At 42.9% G+C, this 21,814-nt stretch overlaps 1 protein-coding gene across 4 annotated transcripts in view; it reads right to left on the minus strand.

Moving 5' to 3' along the window:
• LOC144670130 (casein kinase I-like) overlaps positions 1 to 21,814 on the minus strand; it is a 192,347-nt gene that overhangs the window by 106,195 nt on the left and 64,338 nt on the right. For all 4 annotated transcript variants that reach the window (XM_078532585.1, XM_078532587.1, XM_078532584.1 and 1 more), the window contains exon 4: positions 20,267 to 20,336. In XM_078532585.1, coding sequence (XP_078388711.1) covers positions 20,267 to 20,336 — 70 coding nt within the window. The remainder of the gene's footprint in view (positions 1 to 20,266; positions 20,337 to 21,814) is intronic.

Raw genomic sequence — 21,814 nt, forward strand, 5'->3', positions numbered from 1 at the left:
GAGTAGCTATAGTGAGCATTGGGCTTTTAAAGGATGAGACTGGGGAATTAATAATGGGAAATAAGGAAATGGAAGAACAAGAATTTTGTCACTATTTTCACAGTAGAAGACTTATGACAATTGCAGTTGGTAAAGCTGACTTATTTAAAACTCCCAGAGGGAAACTTTAAACAACTGTCAGAACCTATATTTTAAGTGGTATGTTTGAGATGCAGCTCTAAAGTCAGGAATCAGACTATCAGCTCTTGAGAGGTTTTTATATCAAACTACATGAGACATTTATTAATTTACACAAGTTAAATATATACACATGGCTACAAATTACTATCATAACTTTTAACAAATTCCCAAACTAATCTTTACTAAGGCAACAGCAACCCATAGACTTTAAGCAGACACCAGGCAAAGTAATTTCACCGTACAAATTCAAAATGAGGTTCCTTTCACTTTGGTTCCTGTGCAGACACAGTGGTATGTTACAGGCTTTGATGTTACATTGCCTCTGCACTGCCCACTCCAAACTGCTATCAGTTATAGCCAGCACATCTCAATGAATGTAAATTCTCATTGTATCACCAGCCCCTTTGAACTCCACCTCTTCTAACAATGAAACCTCTTTCCAGAGTACCAATTTTATTAGTAATACAAACATTGCTTGGTCTCTGGTGGCTAGGTGCCAGATTTCACTCCCCTTCTTGAATGCTCTATTCAACAAAATGCAAATGCACTCTACCTCTCTTACATCACAAAACTAGTATACAAAGCACCCAGACTAGCTGGCTCTATTCCAATTAAGACACACCCACAGGCTAACCCTCCATTTAAAAAAAATCTAATTTCCAATAAAATTATATACATCAATAGCTTCATGACGAAGACACATAAGGCACCTCAGGAATAGCAGAAAATCAAGAGGCAAAAGGGAGGGAGGAACTTAAAACAATCACAATTACTAGAGAAAAAGTACGAGGAAAACTAATGGGACTAAAGGCTGACAAGTCCCCTGGAACTGATGGCCTGCATCCTAGGGTCTTAAAAGAAATGGCTATAGAGATAGTGCATGCATTGGTTGTAATCTTCTAAAATTCCTGAGATTCTGGAGAGGTCCCAGCAGATTGGCAAGCTGCAAATGTAACACATCTATTCAAGAAAAGCAGGAAACTATAGGCCAGGTCACCTAACATCTGTCATTGGGAATTTTTAAAAAATTAATTCTTGGGACATGGGTGTCGCTGGCTAGGCCAGCATTTATTGCCCATTCCTAATTGCCCTTGAGAAGGTGGTGTTGAGCTGTCTTCTTGAATCGCTGCAGTCCATGTGGTGTAGATACACCCACAATACTGTTAGGGACTGAGCTCCAGGATTTTGACCCAGCAACAGTGAAGGAACGGCCGATATATTTCCAAGTCATGATGGTGAGTGGCTTGGGGGGGATCTTCCAGGTGGTGGTGTTCCCATGTGTCTGCTGCCCTTGTCCTTTTAGATGGTATTGGTTGTGGGTTTGGAAGGTGCTGTCTAAGGAGCCTTGGTGAATTCCTGCAGTGCGTCTTGTAGATGGTGTACACTGCTGCCACTGTGCGTCAGCGGTGGAGGGAGTGAATGTTTGTGGATGAGGTGCCAATCAAGCGGGCTGCTTTGTCCTGGATGGTGTTGAGCTTCTTGAGTGTTATTGGAGCTGCACTCATCCAGACAAGTAGAGAGTGTTCCATCACACTCCTGACTTGTGCCTTGTAGATGGTGGACAGGCTTTGGGGAGGCAGGAGGTGAGTTATTCGCCACAGAATCTGCCTCTGACCTGCTCTCATAGCCACAATATTTATACAGCTAGTCCAGTTCAGTTTCTGGTCAATGGTAAATCCCAGGGTGTTAATAGTTGGGATTTCAGCGATGATAATGCCATTGAATGTCAAGGACCAATGGTTAGATTCTCTCTTGTTGGAGATGGTCATTGCCTGACACTTGTGTGGCGCGAATGTTACTTGCCACTTGCCTGGATATTGTCCAGGTCTTCTGCATTTGGACATGGACTGCTTCAGTATGAGGTGTCGCGAATGGTGAACATTGTGCAATCATCAGCGAACACCCCCACTTCTGACCTTATGATGGAAGGAAGGTCATTGATGAAGCAGCTGAAGATGGTTGGGCCTAGGACACCACCCTGAGGAGCTCCTGCAGCGATGTCCTGGAGCTGAGATGATTGACCTCCAACAACCACAATCATCTTCCTTTGTGCTAGGTATGACTCCAACAAGCAGAGGGTTTTCCCTGATTCCCATTGATTCCAATTTTACTAGGGCTCCCTGATGCCAAACTCGGTCAAATGCGACCTTGATGTAATGGGCAGTCACTCTCACATCACCTCTGGAGTTCAGCTCTTTTGTTCATGTTTGAACCAAGGCTGTAATGAGTTCAGGAGCTGAGTGGCCCTGGCAGAGTCCAAATTGAGCATCAGTGGGCAGGTTATTGCTAAGTAAGTGCCGCTTGATAGCACTATTGATGACTCCTTCCATCAGTTTATTGATGGAGTGTAGACTGATGGGGTGGTAATTGGCCAGGTTGGATTTTTCCTGCTTTTAGTGTACAGAACATACCTGGGCAATTTTCCACATTGCCAGTGTTGTAACTGTACTGGAACAGCTTGGCTAGGGGCGCAGCAAGTTCTGGAGCACAAGTCTATAGTACTACTGCTGGAATATTGTCAGGGGCCATAACCTTTGCAGTATCCAGTGTCTTCAGCTGTTTCTTGATATCACGTGGTGAATCAAATTGGCTGAAGACAGGATTCTGTGATGATGGGGACCTGTTCAAAAATGCTCGAATCCATTATTAAAGTAGTAGTAGCACGGCATTTAGAAAACCATAATACAATCAGGCAGAGATAAAATGGTTTTACGAAGTGCTTGACAAATTTATTAGAGTTGTTACGGACAGTGGAGAGAGGCAGACCTGAACTCCTTTATTTTCTCGCTGCCTGTCCATATGCAGAAGTGTTTTAATTTTTGATAGGGTGTGGCATGTTTCTCCAAACCTTCCGCTCATGAGGTCAATTTTTTAAGTGACTTGCAGCAACCTCTCTTTAGGGTTAAATCAGAAGTATAATTTATTCATACATTCAAACCCGGGGATGGTCGCAACTTCATACATACACACACACACACACACACACACACACACACACACACACACACACACAAACACACACAATAAGAAGGTAGGAAAGTGGAAGGTTTTTTTTTAAGCAAATATGAATAACTTGAAAGAAAAATAACCACAGATATGGATATCAGTTCACGTGATTGCCAGAGTCCAGTGAGGGTACCTTCATGGCTGAATGGCAGTTCAGGCCGGTTCATCTAGCAGAAGCAAGAGTTGCAGAATTCCTTTTACATTTGACAGTGACGCAGCGAGATGAGGTTAGTATAGAGAGACTTGGTCTGTATGGCAGACGATGGCAGGAATCTTCCAAAGAAACAGGTTTTGAGGAAGCTTAGACTTGATGGAGGCTGCTGGTTAGCCTGGAGTCCTGCTGTTTTCAGGCTGGAGGTTAAACAGCAGGCCGAATTGCAAGTCTAGAAATGTAATACTAAAACTTTCCAAGGGCCAGAAGCTTAGGTCATGTGATGTTGCTCATTAATGAGACAGTTGCAGGCTAACAAGCAGTTTCTATGCTTTGGTCAAAATCCATTGTTCACCTTAGGGGATAGATGGCGACTATTTGCATCTCTGCAGGTATAACGAGTTTTAATGGCTCTCCCTTTGGGAGACAGATCGTTTGCTGGGCCCTGGTTTCGTTGATTGTAATGTGTCCTCACATTGAGAGGTAAGATTCCACAAGGATGAGAATTGAGCTTTTGTCCTGTAACTGCTGTGGACATTTCCAGAAACTGTAGCCAACTTGTGAATCATGTGACCTGTAGCAGCCATCTTTTGGTTCAGCAGAGCCCACTTTTGAAATAAGCAAAAAAGTAAGGTTTGATTTAAACATGTAGTGTATTTAGATTTCCAAAAGGCATTCAGTAAGGTACAACATAAAAAGGTTAATACACAAGATAAGGGCTGATGATGTTGGGGGTAACATAGGGGCATGGATAGAGGATTGGTGAATTACAGGAACAGGAAACAGAACTGGGATAAATAGGTCATTTTCAGGTTGCCAAAGTGTAACTAGTGACCTGGCACATAGATCAGTGCTGGGCATCACCCATTAACAAGATATGAGTGTATTGTAGGCGCAGAGCAGGGTGGGGGGTGGGGGGGGGCGCGTGAAGGAGGCGGAGAAGGGGGCAGCGTGCGCGGAATTAGGGGGGGGGGGGGCGGAGGGGGGGGGGGGGACAGTGCGGAGAGAGAAGGCTCGAGAGACACAGAAATAAAGAAACAAAGACTGAAATAGGGTTAAAGTTTCAGGTCGATGGTCAGGACTTCATTGTGGGTGACGAGTTCTGATCCAAGGTCATTGACCTGAAATGTGAACTAACCGCATTCCTCTCCCCACAGATGCTGCCAGACGTGCTGAGTGCACCCAGCATTTTCTGTTTTTATTTAATTTACTTTTGGTTGCTGTATATCAGTGTTACAACCACTCCCAGCAGTGTCCAGCTGCTGACGAAAACTGAACATTTCCATCTCAACACCTCACATACACACAGTGGCTGTCCTTGAATCATGAACATTAGCCTAAGGTGGAAGCTACAATTACCGAAAAGCGAACTCTGCCATATGATAATCTAAGTGTTACCCAACAGGAAGCTTCGAATTACAATAATTTTGACAGAGTGGGTACCACCTGATACAAATTTGGGAGGTACTATCTATATAAGCCATTTAAACTTCAATAATACAAAGCAAAATAGCTTGTACACCACACATCACTAGTATGCTCACTCAGTAAGGAAATTCACTAAGTATTTATTAAATTATTACAATAAACTGGTTCCCAATTTCTTTAAATAACGGACCAAGAGATTCGATGAATAATTCAGTAAGGGTTCCCCTAGCTCCGAGCGCACATCTCTTTCTCAGAGAGACTTGTAGTGCAATGGTTTTCAAATTGAAAAACTCCTAAGGTTGTATAAAATCTGAAATCGGGCTATTCTGGCAAATTATCATCATACATTTAAACCACTTAATTCTGGAAGAAAACCAGGAGGAGCTATATGCCATTTACATGGGGCTGCTTCTTTATTGCTAAAATTGTTCTCTTGTTGAGGATCAGGTCATCAACTCGGTTGTATCACAGCACTCTTGCTTTACACTCAGGCGGGCAGTTTTATTCATTCACGGGATGTGGGCTTCGCATCCGGGAAGGAGCTGAACACCTAGAGCCTCATCGCCAAGGGCCACCTGAAGCCAAGCGTCGACAGCGTGTGGTAACCCGGGCACCACACCCGCCCTTTCTTTCTTTCCTCTTACCACCGTCTGCCCCACCCACCTGTGACAGAGACTGTAGGTTGCGCAATGGGCTCTTCAGTCACCTGAGAGCTAATTTTTAGTGTGGAAGCAAGTCATCCTCAACCTCGAGGGGCTGCCTGAGGAGGCTGTAACACAGAAAAGGAGCAGCGAGGTAGTGGCTTGAAAACAAGGATGTGAATTTTAAAACTGAGGCACTGGCAGCCCAGGAGCCAACATAGCTCAAAGAGCACAGAGGCTTGAGGGGAAACAGCAAAGATATCGAAATTGGTTAAGCATTTCAACAGTCCATTATCTGTAGTTTGTGCCTACTTAAGCTGACACCAGTGCATCATTAGCAAGCCATGTTATCTTGTTATATTAATTAAAAGATACTTGCTACAATTAGAGCACTATTTTTGATCTTTTGGGAACCCATGTAATCTGTATTTCCAGATAAATTTGAAAACTATTGTCTAGTATCTATCCCTGATCAGGACTCTGCAAATGAAAGCACTAATGGGGTAATTATGGTAAAACAGGTGTCAATCTTACTTATTCACATCTGAGTCAGGATTTTGCACACTTTAAAATCATTTGCTAAAGGACAAAGAAAAGCTCAAAGAAATCCACGCCCTCAAAGGACACAAAAGCCGCCCCCAGAATTTCTTTATATAGTTCAAATGCAAAATTAGTGCCAGAAACACAAGGATAAGAACTGAAGAGAATGCACACAATAGGCTCTTGCGTAAGGCACAGAAAGAGAGGAAGAGGATGAGGAGATGCAATATCCTCTGAAAGGGAGAAACACCTTCTTTTGAAAGTAAAGTGTGAATTACGCATTTCACAATTGTTTCCAGCATGGCTACTTTACAGTAACCCAAAAATGAATGGAACAGCTCTTTCAATACTGCACCCACCAGTTAATTTTGTTCCACTTTCTACTTTGATAGGAGACTATCACAATGATCACAAGTTTTAATGCGGGAACACAACATTACCACGAGTATTTTTTTTCTTGAAATCATCAACTGGTGCAGATGATTTTGGGGACAGAAAGAAATACTCAAGTGACAGATGTTAGCACTGGAGTATGGGATATTTTCTGTCAACCAGGCTCTCCTTTGAGCAACCCTTGATCATTCAAACCAGGTTTCCGACATACATATTACTCTGTATAACTGAATCTGCTAATATGCCATGGCTTGACTTCAAAATCTTCCCCCCTCCTCACCGTCCAAGGGCCCAGACACTCCCTTCAAGTGAAGCAGCACTTCACTTGCACTTGCCTCAATTTAGTCTATTGCATTCGCTGCTCCCAATGCGGTTTCCTCTACATTGGAGAGACAAAACGTAGACTGGGTGACTGCTATGCGGAACACCTTCGGTCTGTCTGCAAGCATTACCCAGACCTCCCTGTCACTTGCCATTTCAACACTCCACCCTGCTCTCATGCCCACCTGACCAACCTTGGCCTGCTGCATTGTTCCAGTGAAGCTCAAAGCAAACTGGAGGAACAGCACCTCATCTTCCGACTAGGCACTTTACAGTCTTCCGGACTTAATATCGAGTTCAACAATTTCAGATCATGAACTCTCTCCTCCATCCCCACCCCCTTTCCGATCCTCCCTTTTCCAATAATTTATAATTTTTTTTACAAATATATTTTTCTTTTCCCACCTATTTTTAAATTTATTTCGATCTATTGTTTCATCTCCACCTTTTAGCCCATTTCGATCCCTTCCTCCCACCCCACCCCCACTAGAGCCATCTGCCACTAGCTTGTCCTGCTTGTTACCCTTAATGTCCCCATTTAGATGATATCACCACCGTCAACACCCCTTTGTCCTTTTGTCTATGACATCTTTGGCAGTCTCTTCTTGGCCTCCAGCTATCACTGGCCCCCTATCGAGCTCCTCCTGTCCCACCCCCTCTACCAGCTTATATTTCATCTCATTTCTATATTTTTTAGTTCTGATGAAGGGTCATACGGAATCGAAACGTCAACTGTATCTCTCTCCGCAGATGCTGTCAGACCTGCTGAGTTTTTCCAGGTATTTTTGTTGTTGTTCAAAATCTAAATACTGAAGCCCCTTTTACATAGTTGCAAAGGCATCCACTGGCTTCAAGTTTAAGGATAGTGCTCCAGTGGTATGAGCCAAGAGAACTGGCAAGGGGAGGCATTCTGTATTTCAACACTGTTGAGACAATTTAAATGTCAGGGTGGACAGGGCCAATTTCCAATTGATTTAAAAATAAATCAAACTGGAATTACATCATCTGGTGGTGCATACGCCCTTAAAGATCCCTTAGCTGACTGACATGACAATCTGGCAGTTAAAACCTTTCAGTGAAGTAGATTGGCATCATCAGACTCTGTGCCAAAGTTCAGAATTACCTTTGGGCTTTTGTAACACATTTTCCCACCACAAGTTATTTGTCATGCAAATGTTTTCCCAGTGTCAGCTATGACTCAGTTGGTAGCACTCTTGGACCTGATGGGTTGCATCCTAGGATATTCAAGAAGTAGCTACAGGGATAGTGGATGCACTGGGAGTAATCTTCCAAGAATCTTTAGATCCATAAGTTTCTGGGTTCAAGTCTCACTCTAGGGCTTGAGTACAAAAATTAAAGCTGATATTCCAGTGCAGTACTGATGAAGCATGAATAAAGAGGAGGAAAATAAACTCTGAGGGTAAACTAGCAAGTAATATAAAGACGTAGAGTAAGAGCTTCTTTAAATATATAAAAAGGAAGAGAGAGGCCAAAGTGAGCATAGGCCCCGTACAGAATGAGGCTGTGGAAATAATAATGGGGAATCAGGAAATGACAGAGAAGTTGAATAAAATATTTTGCTTCAGTCTTCACAGTAGAAGACACTAATAGCATTCCAGTACTAATTAATCAAGGGGCAAAAGAAGGGGAGGAAATAAATACAATAACTGTCAATAGAGAAAAAGTACTAGGGAAACTAATAGGGCTAAAGACTAATAAGTCCCTTGGACCTGATGGGTTGCATCCTAGGATATTAAAGGAAGTAGCTGCAGGGATAGGGATGCACTGGTAGTAATCTTCCAAGAATCTTTAGATTCTGGAAAAGTCCCAGAGGATTGGAAAACTGCCAATGTAACACCCTTATTCAAAAAGGGAGGGAGGCAAAAAAACAGGTAACTATAGGCCAGTTAGCTTAACATCTGTCATTGGGAAAATGTGAAGAGTCTATTATAAAGGATGGAGTAGCAGAGCATTTAGAATTACATAATCTAATCAAGCACAGTCAGCATAGCTTCATGAAGGGGAATTCATGCCTGACAAATTTATTAGAATTCTTTGAGGTGGTAACTAGAAGGATAGATAAAGGGGAACCAGTAGGTGTAATATATTTGGGTTTCCAAAAGGCATTCGATAAGGTACCGCATGTAAGGCTACTTAATAAGATAAGAGCCCATGGTTTTGGGTTAGTATATCAGCATGGATAGAGGATTGGCTAACTAATAAAGACAGACTCGGGGATAAGGAGGGCATTTTCAGGATGGCAACCTGTAACTAGTGGAATGCCACAGGGATCAGTGCTGGGGCCTCAACTATTTACAATATATATTAATGACTTAGATGAGGGAAGTGAATGTACTCTTGCCAAATTTGCAGATGATACAAAATTAGGTGGGAAGGCAAGTGGTGAGAATGACAGAAGAGTCTACAGAGGGATATAGACAGGTTAAGTGAGTGGGCAAAAAAGGTGGCAGATGGGATATAATGTGGGAAGATGTGAGTTTCTGCACTTTGGCAGGAAGAATAGAGGAGTTGAATATTATTTAAATGCAGAAGGCTGCAGTACAGAGGGACTTGGGAGTCCTTGTGCATGAATCCCAAAAAGCTAACATAAAAGTTCAACAGGTAATAGGGAAGGCAAATGGAATGTTGGCTTTATTTCAAAGGGAATGGAGTGTAACAATAGGGAAGTCTTGCTAAAACTATACAAGGCACTCGTTAGACCACACCTAGAATACTGTGAACAATTTTGGTCCCCTTATCTAAGGAAAGATATACTGGCATTGGAGGCAGTTCAGAGAAGGTTCACTAGACTGATTCTAGGTATGGAAAGATTTTCATATGAGGAAAGGTTGAGTAGGTTGGGCCTGTACTCACTGGAGTTTAGAAGAATGAGAGGTGACCTTATTGAAACGTATAAGATTCTTAGGGGGCTTCACAGGGTAGATGCTAAGAGTCATCTCAATTTCTCTGCTCCTCTCACCCACTCTAACCTGTCTCTTTCTGAACTTGCTACACTCCGTTCTCTCAGGTCCAACCCTGACTTTGTCATCAAACCTGCTGACAAGGGTGGTGGCGTTGTCTGGTGTACTGACCTCTACCTCGCAGAGGCTGAGCGCCAACTCGCAGACACTTCCTCCTACCTCCCCCTGAACCATGACCCCACCACTGAACATCAAGCGATTGTTTCCAGGACTGTCACTGACTTCATTTCCTCTGGAGATCTTCCCTCCACAGCTTCCAACCTCAGTCTCCCAAGCTCGGACGGCCCGCTTCTACCTCCTACCCAAAATCCACAAACAGGACTGTCCTGGCAGACCGATCATGTCAGCCTGTCCCTGCCCCACAGAACTCATTTCTTGCTATCTTGACTCCATTCTCTCTCCCCTTGTTCAGTCTCTTCCCACCTACATCTGCGATTCCCCTGACACCCTACATCATATCAGCAATTTCCTGTTCCCTGGCCCCAACCATCTCCTCTTCACCAGGGACATCCAATCCCTCTACACCTCCATCCCCCACCGGGATGGTCTGAGGGCTCTCCGCTTCTTCCTTTAAGAGGTCCGAACAATCGCCATCCACCACCACTCTCCTCTGTCTGGCTGAATTTGTTCTCTCACTGAACAATTTCTCCTTAAACTTGTCTCACTTCCTCCAAATAAAAGGTGTGGCCATGGGTACCCGCATGGGCCCCAGTTATGCCTGTCTCTTTATGGGGTATGTGGAACATTCCTTGTTCCAGTCCTACTCAGGCCTCCTTCCACAACTCTTTCTCCAGTACATTTGTGACTGCTTCGGTGCTGCTTCATGCTCTTGTCTGGACCTGGAAAAGCGTATTAATTTGCTTCCAATTTCCACCCCTCCATCCTTTTCACTTGATCCATCACTGACACTTCCCTTCCTTGACCTCTGTGTCTCAATTTCTGGTGATAGACTGTCCACCAATATTCATTACAAGCCCACCGACTCCCACAGCTACCTTGACTACAGCTCCTCACACCCCGCTTCCTGTAAGGACTCCATCCCCTTCTCTCAGTTCCTTCACCTCCGTCGCATCTGCTCTGATGATGCCACTTTCAAAAACAGTTCTTCTGACATGTCTTCCTTCTTTCTTAACCGAGGTTTTCCACCCACGGTGGTTGACAGGGCCCTCAACCGTGTCCGGCCCATCTCCCGCACATCCGCCCTCACACCTTCCTTTCCTTCCCAGAACCATGATAGGGTCCCCCTTTTCCTCACTTATCACCCCACCAGCCTCCGCATTCAAAGGATCATCCTTCGCCATTTCTGCCAACTCCAGCATGATGCCACCACCAAACACATCTTCCCTTCACCCTTCTGTCAACATTCCGTAGGGACAGTTCCCTCCAGGACACCCTGGTCCACTCCTCCATCACCCCCTACACCTCAACCCCTCCCCACGGTACCTTCCCATGCAACCGCAGAAGGTGCAACACCTGCCCCATTACTTCCCTCCCCCCACCTCACCATCCAAGGGCCCAGACACTCCTTTCAAGTGAAGCAGCACTTCACTTGCACTTCTCTCAATTTAGTCTACTGCATTCGCTGCTCCCAATGCGGTTTCCTCTACATTGGAGAGACCAAACGCAGACTGGATGACCGCTTTGCAGAACACCTTCAGACTGTCCGCAAGCATGACCCAGACTTTCCTGTCGCTTGCCATTTCAACACACCACCCTGCTCTCATGCCCACATGTCCATCCTTGGCCTGCTGCAATGTTCCAGTGAAACTCAAAGCAAATTGGAGGAACAGCACCTCATCTTCCGATTAGGCACTTGACAGCCTTCCAGACTTAACACTGAGTTCAACAACTTCAGATCATGAACTCTCTCCTCCATCCTCAGCCCCTTTTTGATCCTCTTTTTTCTAATAATTATTATATATTTTTCTTTTCCCACCTATTTCTAATATTATTTTTAAAATTTATTTCCATCCATTGTTTTATCTCTACCTTTTAGTCTATTTCGATCCCTTCCCCCCACCGCACCCCAACCCCGCTAGGGCCATCTGTCACTTGCTCATCCTGCTTTCTACCCTTAATGTCACCATTAGCACATCCTTTAGCTAATATCACCACCGTTAACACTTTGACCTTTTGTTTATGACATCTTTGGCAATCTCGCCTTTGCCTCCACCTATCACTGGCCCTCTATCCAGCTCCACCTGTCCCCCCCACTTAAACAGCTTATATTTCACCACATTTCTATTTGTCTTTAGTTCTGATGAAGAATCATACAGATATAGATGCTGTCAGACCTGCTGCGTTTTTCCAACAATTTTTGTTTTAGATGCTAAGAGGTTGTTTCCTCTTGTGGGAGAGTCTAGGACCAGAGGGCTTAATCTCAGAGTAAGCCGTTGCCCATTTAAAACAGAGATGAGGAGGAATTTCTTCTCTGGGGGTAGTTAATCTGTGGAATTCGTTACTGCAGAGGGTCATTAAGTACATTCAAGGCAGAAGTAGACAGGTTTTTAATCACTAAGGGAATCAAGGGTTATGGGGAAAAGGCAGGAAAGTGGAGTTGAGGATTATCAGATCAGCCATGATCTCACTGAATGGCGGAGCAGACTCGATGGGCCGAATGGCCTACTTCTGCTCCTACGCCTTATGGTGCTAAACTGAGGTTCCATCTACCTGCTTGGGTGGATGCAAAAGATCCTATGGCATATCAAAGAAGAACTGGAGAATTCTCCCTGGTATTCTGGTCAATGGCCTCAATCAACATCACAAAAAACACATTGTTTCATCATTATCACATTTTGCTGTTTGAGAGAGCTTGTTTTGTGTATATAACGTTTCCTACATTACAACAGTGACTAAACTTCAGAAGTACTTCATTGGCTGTAAAACGCTTTGAGAGATCCGGTAGTTTTGAAAGATGCTATATAAATGCAAGTCTGTCTTTACAGCACGGGCTATTTATAGGGGGCCAGCAGAGGATCAGTTGGATTCAAAGGTGATTTCTTTTCACTCTGGTATCATGTTCATCCTTTTAAAAGCTCAAAACAGAGTAAACGCTATGATCTTGGGAAGCATTTACTGCTTTGCTGAAATGCCCCATTTTAATCTGGGCTTTTTCTGATGCGTAGTAAGGCCTACAACACAGCTGTCAGTGTTTCACAACTTAATTCCATCAATAAAGTAATTTAGAATACCAAAGCCTCTTAGCTCATTCATTAGTCATTGTCCTAAAAAATAAAGGATAAAGCTACATTAATGGTTCCCCTGTATGAATGTCATTTGGATCAAATATATCGATTGCCATGGCAGCTCCATTCATACTAGCAGTTGCTGCCAGCACAAAAGCAGGATAGTTAACAAGATAACAAAAAATTTGCATTTAAAAAGCATCCTTAATGTAATCAAATATCCTAGGCGTTTCACAGGAGCACAACCAGCCATAATTTGACAATGAGCCACACAAGCCAACATTAAGGACAGGTGACAAAAAGATAGGTTTAAAAAAACATCATAAAGGGGGTGAGGGGAGAAGAAATGCGGAGTGCTCTGGGGAGACAACTCCAGAGCTTCGTACCCAGACAGCTGAAGGCATGCCCTCCAGTGGTGGAGTGATAAAAACTTGGGATGGACAAGAGGCCAAAATTTGGAGGAGCGCAGAGATTTCTAGGGGGAGTTATAGGAGGTTACAGGGATATGAAGCAATGAGGCCATGGAGAGATTTGAAAACAGAGATGGGAATTTTAAAATTAAGGTGTTGCAGGACAGGGGGCAAATGTAGGTCCGCACGCACAGGGGTCATGGTGAACTGAACCTGGTGTGAGGTAGGATATGTGCAGCACTCAGTGTCAGTGGAAGAAAGGACTTTATGATATTTCTAAGAGTACACTTCAATTCAACCCACGGCTGGGCCGTTCGACACCTCACACACATATCCATGTCCAAAACCTATCGTCCTCAGTGCCTTTCTGGAAGAGAACATCCATTCAGTTCCAATTTGTGCCAAGCTTTGAGCATTTTTTTGTTGTACGCTGTGGCTCCAGAAAATGAGTTGGACCCATCCATTTTGCATAGGAACATTACAGCTGCGTAGACATTAATTTTATTACCATAGGCTGGATTTGGACTCTGGTCCTAAAAAGTGAAAGACAGATTGCCAACTCACCATATTAATAGGTATCTTTTCTTTTCGTCACTACACACACAAACGCACACAAAGAACTTGAAAGCGCACATCTTTCAAACCGCATTTTAAAAAAAAACATAGAACAAGGTTCTTTTCCAATTTACTTGATCAGTAATGTCAGTCTTAGCTCAATGATAGCACTAATCAGTTATGACTACCTTGGCTCAAGGTAGCACTTGTCATTGTATTTGGTTCATGATAGGACACGTCAGTAGCACCAGCCTTAGCTCAGTAGCAGCACTATTATCACAGACAAAAGGCTGTGGGTTGAAGCCCTACCCCAGCACTTGAACATATAACCGAGGCTGTTACTCCACAGCAGTGTTAAGTGACTGCAGCACTGTCGTGGGTGCCATCTTTTGGGTGAGACATTAAACGGAGGCCCCACTTGTCTGGTCAGGTGGACACAAAAGATCAAAAGGGAGCAGGGAAGTCTTCCAAGTGTTCTAGCCAATATTTAACTCTCAGCCAACACCCTCAAACAAATCAGTCAGTCATTCATTCATCTCATTGCTGTTCGTTGCATTATGCACAAACTGGTTGTCATGTTTGCCTACAAAACAACTGTACCTTTGGCCTTTCATGACTTACATAGAGGCACTGGAAAAGGCATTTTTCTACAGGTATACCTTAATACAGCCTGCGATCATAGCGAACGCAAGTTTGCACAGAATTATTGGCTTGCTAAGGTTATTTATGGCTACTATTTTAGGGAATTTCAACAAATCCAAAATCAAATTCATGAAACACTATCCTTAGAAGTCTTATTTACATGTTCAATGTATTCTGCACACCTGGAACGCAATATTGTCTGCAATATCTCAAGTCTTGGGGCAACTATGAGTACCAGCTTACACCAAAACCAAAGATCACAAACGATATTTTGAGTCCATACAATTTCATCCGAATTACATCCCCTCTTGTGAATTCAGGTAACCAAAGATTCACCTGTCTGTAAACAACGCCACAGGGTGTGGCTGTGCACATCCCCAGTTTTTATCACTCCACCACTGGAGGCCATGCCTTCATGAAATCTAAAGAACTCCTTCACGTCCCTATAACCTTGCACAACCCTCCGAAATCTCTGCGCTCCTCCAATTCTGGCCTCAGACAAGACCGAACAAACTGTTTAGAAAAGAGAAAACTGAGTGATGCCCTAACCTCAAAATTATGAAGGGGTTCAACAAGGTAGACACAGGGAAGGTGTTTCCCACTTGTAGGAAAGGCCATAGATAGAAGATGGTTACAATACTAATAAATCCAAACAAAGAGGCCAGTTGGCCCGAATGGCCTTTTGCCAGGTTGTAAAATTCTATGCAAGCAGACACTGAAATAGAATTCCTCTGTATACTCATTTAAAGGTTGACCAAATTTTCAGAGAAACATTTAAGGGTCGGCTTTGACACAAATAATATTTGAGGGCTTGGCATGCGTGCCCACACAGCACAACACAAAGACCATAACAAAATATTGAGAAAAATGCAAAAACAAAACGCCTCCCAATCAACTAAAAGGTTATGGGGCTTGCTTTCAACTGTTGGCATTCGTTAATTTCCTTGTCCGTTGTATAAGACCCCACCATCAATTTCCACCTTTTAAAATAACTGCATTTTTTCCCCTCCCTCCATCAGACGCTGAGTTGCACTGCAACAATTTTCATGATTTTAGCATTCTAAAACATCCTAAACGGCTCCAACATATATTTTAGTTCTGAAATTTTTTGGCTTTGATTCCCCCGAAAAACTAAAGATCCATTTTTTTTACATGAGGTTTGTGAAAAATTACAACCTTGGCTTAAATCGTGGCTTAAAAATGAATGAATAAAAAAAAAAAATTAAAAGTAAGTCTGCAGAAAGTGTAAGCAGCTAGAGGGATTCTGGAGCAGGATTACTGATCTGGAAGCTGAACTGCAGACACTGCGCAACATAAGGGAGGGTGAGAAATACCTGGGCACTTTGTTCCAGAAGATGGTCACGCCTCTTAGAATTGGGTCGTCTGTTTTGGATAGCAGTGAGGGACATGAAGATGTGACCATCAGTGAGGCAAGTCAATGGGATTGAGCAGACAGTAGCGGAGGAGCCTCAGGCTTTGCAATTGTCAAATAGGTTTGAAGTGCCCACAACCCGTGTGGACGAAAGCGAGGTGGATGAGCAGGCTGGCCATGGCACATGAAGCCGTTCAAGTGGGAGTGGTGAACAGGAGTGTACTGGTAGTAGGGGACAGTATAGTGAGGGGGATTGGCACCGTTCTCTGCAGCACGAGCAAGTGTCCAGAAGGCTGTGCTGCCTGCCCGGTGCCAGGATTCAGGGCTGGAGAGGAACTTGCAGTGGGAGGGGGAGGATCCAGTCATCAGGGTCCATGTTGTTACCAACAATATAGGTAGGACCAGGAAAGAGATTCTACATAGTGAGTATGAGAAACCAGGTACCAAATTAAGCAGAACATCAAAGGTAATAATCTCTGGATTATTACTTGAGCCACATGCAAATTGCCATAGGGCAATATGATTAGGGAGATGAATGTGTGGCTCAAAGATTGGTGTGGGAGAAGTGGGTTCCAGTTCATGGGGAAAGTAGGGGCTGTACAGTCGGGATGGCCTACACCTGAACCATGCTGGGAGTGTTCTTGCAAATCCCATAACTGGGGAAGTAGAAAGGGTTTTAAACTAAATTATGGGGGGCAAGGGATCAAATGTGGAAAGATATGGTAAATTAAAGAGTAGAGACAAGAGAGGAAGATATTAATTTGGGAAATGATAAACAGGCCATGACAGGAAGGGACAAAGAGTACAAGTCAAAAAGTAAACCAACAGATAAGGCTAGAGGTTACAAAAATAATAATGGACTAAATTTAAGTTTCTGTATCTGAATGCATGTAGCATTCGAAACAAAACAGGTGAACTAATAGTGCAAATAGAGATAAGTAGGTACAATCTAATAGCCATTAGAGACATGGTTACAGGATGGGATAGATTAGGACCCAAACATTGAAAGTTATGAGACTTTTAGGAAGGATAGGAAGTTAGGGAAAGGTGGAGGGGTGACTCTGTTAATTAAAGACGACATTAACAGAATAGAGAGGGATAGCCTAAGTGCAAGAAACCAGGATATAGAAGCGGTTTGGGTACAGGTAAGGAATGATAAAGGCAAGGAGTTGCATGTAGGGGTGGTGTACAGGTCTCCTAACAGTAATCACACATTAGAACAGGTTTCAAGAAGAAATAGTGGGAGCTTGTCAGAAAGGTACGGCGATTATCATGGGAGATTTTAATCTACGTTTAGACTGAAACAACTAGATGACAAAGGTAGCATAGATGATGAATTCATAGAATGTTTTAGGGATAATTTCTTAGGTCAGCACATTCTGGAGCCAACCAGGGAGCAGGCTACATTGGGCCTGGTATTGTGCAATGAGATAAGGTTAATTAATGACCTCATAGTGAAAACGCCCCTCGGTAGCAGTGATCATAATGTGATTGAATTTTACATTCAGTTTGAAGGAGAGAAGACTGGGTCTAAAGCTAGTATCTTAAACTAAAAATAAGGGCAATTATGAGAGCATGAAAGCAGATCTAGCGAAAGTGAACTGGCAATTTAAGGGATAGGTCAATAGAGATCCAGTGGCAGACATTTGAGATGATATTTCAAAACACAGAATGGATTCAAGAAAGCAAAATTCCAAGGGGAGGGCCCACCATCCGTGGTTAACTAAAAAAGTTAAAGATAGTATCAAACTTAAAATCAAAGCATATAATTGTGCAAAGATGTGTGGCAGATCAAAGGATTGGACAGAATATGAAAAATAGCGAAGGATGACTAAAAGATTAATAAGGAGGGAAAAATTAGAGAATGAATTTGAGAGAAAGCTAGCTACAAATGTGACACAGACATCATGAGTTCTATAGATATTTAAAAAAGAAAAGAGTTAACAAAGTGAGCATTGGTCCTATAGAAAGTTAAGTCTGGGGAATAATGGAAAATAAGGAATGGCAGATGAATTGAATAGGTATTTTGCATTAGTCATCACTATAGAGGATACAAGTAACATCCCAGAAATAGCTATAAATCAAGAATTGAAAGGGAGAGAGGAACTCAAGAAAATTACAATCACCAGGGAAGCGGCACTTAGCGAATTGTTGGAACTGCAGGTTGATAAGTCCCAGGATCCTGATGGATTTCGTCCTAGGGTCTTAAAAGAAGTGGCTAGTGAGATAGTTCATGCGTTGGTTTTAATTTTCCAAAATTCACTAGATTTGAGGAAGGTTCCATTAGATTGAAAAATAGCTAATATAACTTCTTTATTCAAAAAGGGAGAGAGAAAGAAAGCGGGAAACTATAGGGCAGTCAGCTTAACATCTGTCATAGGGAAAATGTTAGAAGTTATTATTAAAGGCGTTAAAGCAGGTTACTTAGATAAATTCAAGGTAATCAGGCAGAGTCAACATGGCTTTGTGAAATGGAAATCATATTTAACCAATTTATTGGAGTTCTTTGAAGAAACAGGTGCTGTGGATAAAGGGGAACTTAGATTTTCAGAAAGCATTTGATAAGGTGCCTCACCAAAGGTTATTGCGGAAAATAAAAGCTCATGGTATAGGGGGATTGGCATGGATAGAAGATTGGCTAGCTAACAGGAAACAGTTGGCATAAATGGCTCATTTTCTGGTTGGCAAGATGTGACGGGTGGTGTGCCACAGGGATCAGTGCTGGGGACTCAACTCTTTACAATTTATATAAATGATTTTGATGAAGGGACCAATGGTGTTGTTGCTAAATTTGCTGATGACACAGAGGTAGGTAGCAAAGAGGACGCAAGGGGGCTACAATGGGATATGGATAGATTAGGTGAGTGGACAAAGATCTGGCAAATGGAGTATAATGTAGGAAAATGTGAGGTTCTCCATTTTGGCAGGATTAATTAAAAAAAGAGGCATTTTATCTAAACGGTGAGACGTTCCAGAGCTCTGAGATGCAGGGGGGATCTGGGTGCCCTCGTGCATGAATTGCAAAAGGTTAGTGTGCAGGTGCAGCAAATAATTAGCAAAGCTAATAGAATGTTATTGTTTGTTGCAAGAGGAATTGAAGAGTGGGAAGTTATGCTTCAGTTATACAGGGCACTGGTGAGACCACATCTGAATACTGTGTACCGTACTGGTCTCCTTTAAGGAAAGATGTAAATGCATTGGATGCAGTTCGGAGAAGGTTTACTAGATTAATACCTGGAATGGGCAGGTTATTTTATGAGGAAAGGCTGGAAGGGTTAGGCTTGTATCCGCTGGAGTTTAGGAGAGTAAGAGGCGACTTGATTCAACATGTAAGATCCTGAGAAGACTTGACAAGGTGAATGTGGAAAGGATGTTTCCTCCTGAGGCAGAATCTAGAACTTGGGGTCATTGTTTCAAAATGAGGGGTCGCCCATTTAGGACAGAGATGAAGAAATTTTTTTTTCTCTCAGAGGGTTATAAGACTTTGGAATTCTCTTCCTCAAAAAGGTAGCTGAGGCAGAGTCCTTGAATGTCTTTAAGGCGGAGGTAGATAGATTCTTGATAAGCAAGGGGGTGAAAGGATGTCGGGGTAGGCAGGGATTTGAGGTTAAAATCAGATCAGCCGTGTTCTTATTGAATGGCGGAGCAGGCTTGAGGGGCCGAGTGGCCTACTCCTGCGCCTAATTTGTATGTTGGTATGGGATGACTTTTACATGAAATCAACTTTACAAAGGTATATACAGTATTATGTTGCCAGCTTTAGAATTTACAATTGAAACCTGTTTCTACCTCGTAGATTAATTCAATGCCTGGGTATCTTCAGCTCATCTGCTGCCCGAGGACAGTATCACAATTCAAGCAGGAGATGGTAGCCACAGCATTATCCCCATCTGGACAGTGCCTCAGACACTGAACTAACATCAGATTTAGATTTTTGCTGTAAACGTTTCTCTCCTATTCAACCTAAATGGGATGGCTTAATAAGTCAGACAGTAAACAAACCTCTTCACAAAATGTCACCTACTACTCATCAGGCAATTGCTGAATTTTCTTTTGAGGAATTACAAACCTAAAACTTTAACTGGCTCAATGGGCTGCTTGCTATGACAATTTTCCAGCAGATATTTTTTTTTAAAGTTTTTTTATATAAGTTCAAAAGGAATGCTCTTGTAATGTGTTGCAATGCAGCAATAAACATGTAAGCTGATAGCTATCTGCTTATAGTCCTGATTCAAAATTGGCTGCAATGTTAGGAGAGATAAGGCTACCAACAAGCATTTATCTAGTGTGCTTCAGAGAGGTTTCAGGAAACAAAAAGTACTTAAAAATTTTTTTTTCCTAAAATTTATGCAGGCATGATCTGCGCATTAATTTAGCCAATTAAATTTTTTTCATTCACATTTACGGCAGAGGTAATGTTTTCCCTCCAACAGTAACCTCGAAGATCCAATCTCACATTACCTGAGCTCCCGAGTTGTTTGTAAAACCTGTATTCTAGATGAAGTTGGGGTGCTCGTGACTTGATGGGTTCCTGAAATTAAACCAATAAAACAGACATTAAGCAGAGCCACACAAATTCATTTGTATGCTATACAATTGGTCCAGTGACATATATAGAACAACATGATTTATCTAAATCTTTGAAGATTCATATTATTTGAACATACAGCGACCAACCAATCTCAGCTTAGGTCAGTGAGGGAATCAAAGAACATCTTGCAGACGAACAATCAAAAAAGTACTCATCAATCAACTACTGCATGCGGTAGGACAGACAGCTCCTTCTAAATACAATTGTAAAAGTGCCAAGCGTATTTGGCTCAATGGGCACAATCTGTTATATTGCAGACCCAATCACTCAAGAAAAGGTTCCAGAAAGCTTTTCCTAATTCAGTTTGTGGTGCATTAAACAAAACTCCTGAATGACTGCCCAATTTTACCACAAACTTTGGGTCTAGGTTCAGTGTTATTGGTTGCTCATGAGAAATGGATCACAGACCCCTTATGAACAAGAATTACCAATATAAAATCATAGAGCATTACCCAGGGGCAAGATAATGAAACCTCCTTTCATGGCTTGTCAGGGGGATCAACTTTGAATATATGAACACTCACCTGGTTACCGCGAGGTCTCCACTTTTTTTTTTAAACATTGAGTCAACTCTTTTCCTTTTAAATAGCATTCCTGAAACCTGGTATCACCCTGCCTGCCCATGCTGCATCGTCCCAAGGGCTATAATATCCTTCCTAGAGTTATTGTACAGAATACAAAGCTCGATGTAGCAATAATATTACCTTTGGTTTGTATTCTGTGCCTCTGCTAATACAAACTAGGACCTCATTTCCTTTCCAATATTAAATGACAGCCATACTCGGAGTTCAAGGTTTGATGAATGTAATTTTTTTTTTACATCTCCCACAATGACAGCCATCCCACCCACTGATCGTTTTCCTAACCAGTATGTTGCACGACTATTTCACGATTTTGGTTCATTCTCCAACACTAATTATTTAACTATATTGAACTGTTGTCAACTTTCCTAGGTTCCTAAAAGGTAGAATTGTTTCCAAATTCAAATCGCATTGTTCCTCGATACACTATGCTTTCAGTTTTATCACTTGCAACTGAACTGAATGGTCTTCAAGTTATTTATTAACAACACAGAATCTGAAGAGCAACTCCCTGTTGTAGTCACCTTTTATTCCTTTTACCGCTTGAAAACTTCCCATTCATAGCTTCTCTGTTTCCTGTACTTAAAAAATTAATTATCCAACATGTCATCCGGCCTCCGGTCCGTCGCTCTCGCTGTCCGGCAGCCTCCGGTCCGTCGCTTTCGCTGTCCGGCGGCCTCCGGTCCGTCGCTCTCGCTGTCCGGCGGCCTCCGGTCCGTCGCTCTCGCTGTCCGGCGGCCTCCGGTCCGTCGCTCTCGCTGTCCGGCGGCCTCCGGTCCGTCGCTCTCACTGTCCGGCGGCCTCCGGTCCGTCGCTCTCGCTGTCCGGCGGCCTCCG

This window comes from Cetorhinus maximus, chromosome 30, assembly GCF_964194155.1.
Source record: "Cetorhinus maximus chromosome 30, sCetMax3.hap1.1, whole genome shotgun sequence".
NCBI lineage: Eukaryota > Metazoa > Chordata > Chondrichthyes > Lamniformes > Cetorhinidae > Cetorhinus > Cetorhinus maximus.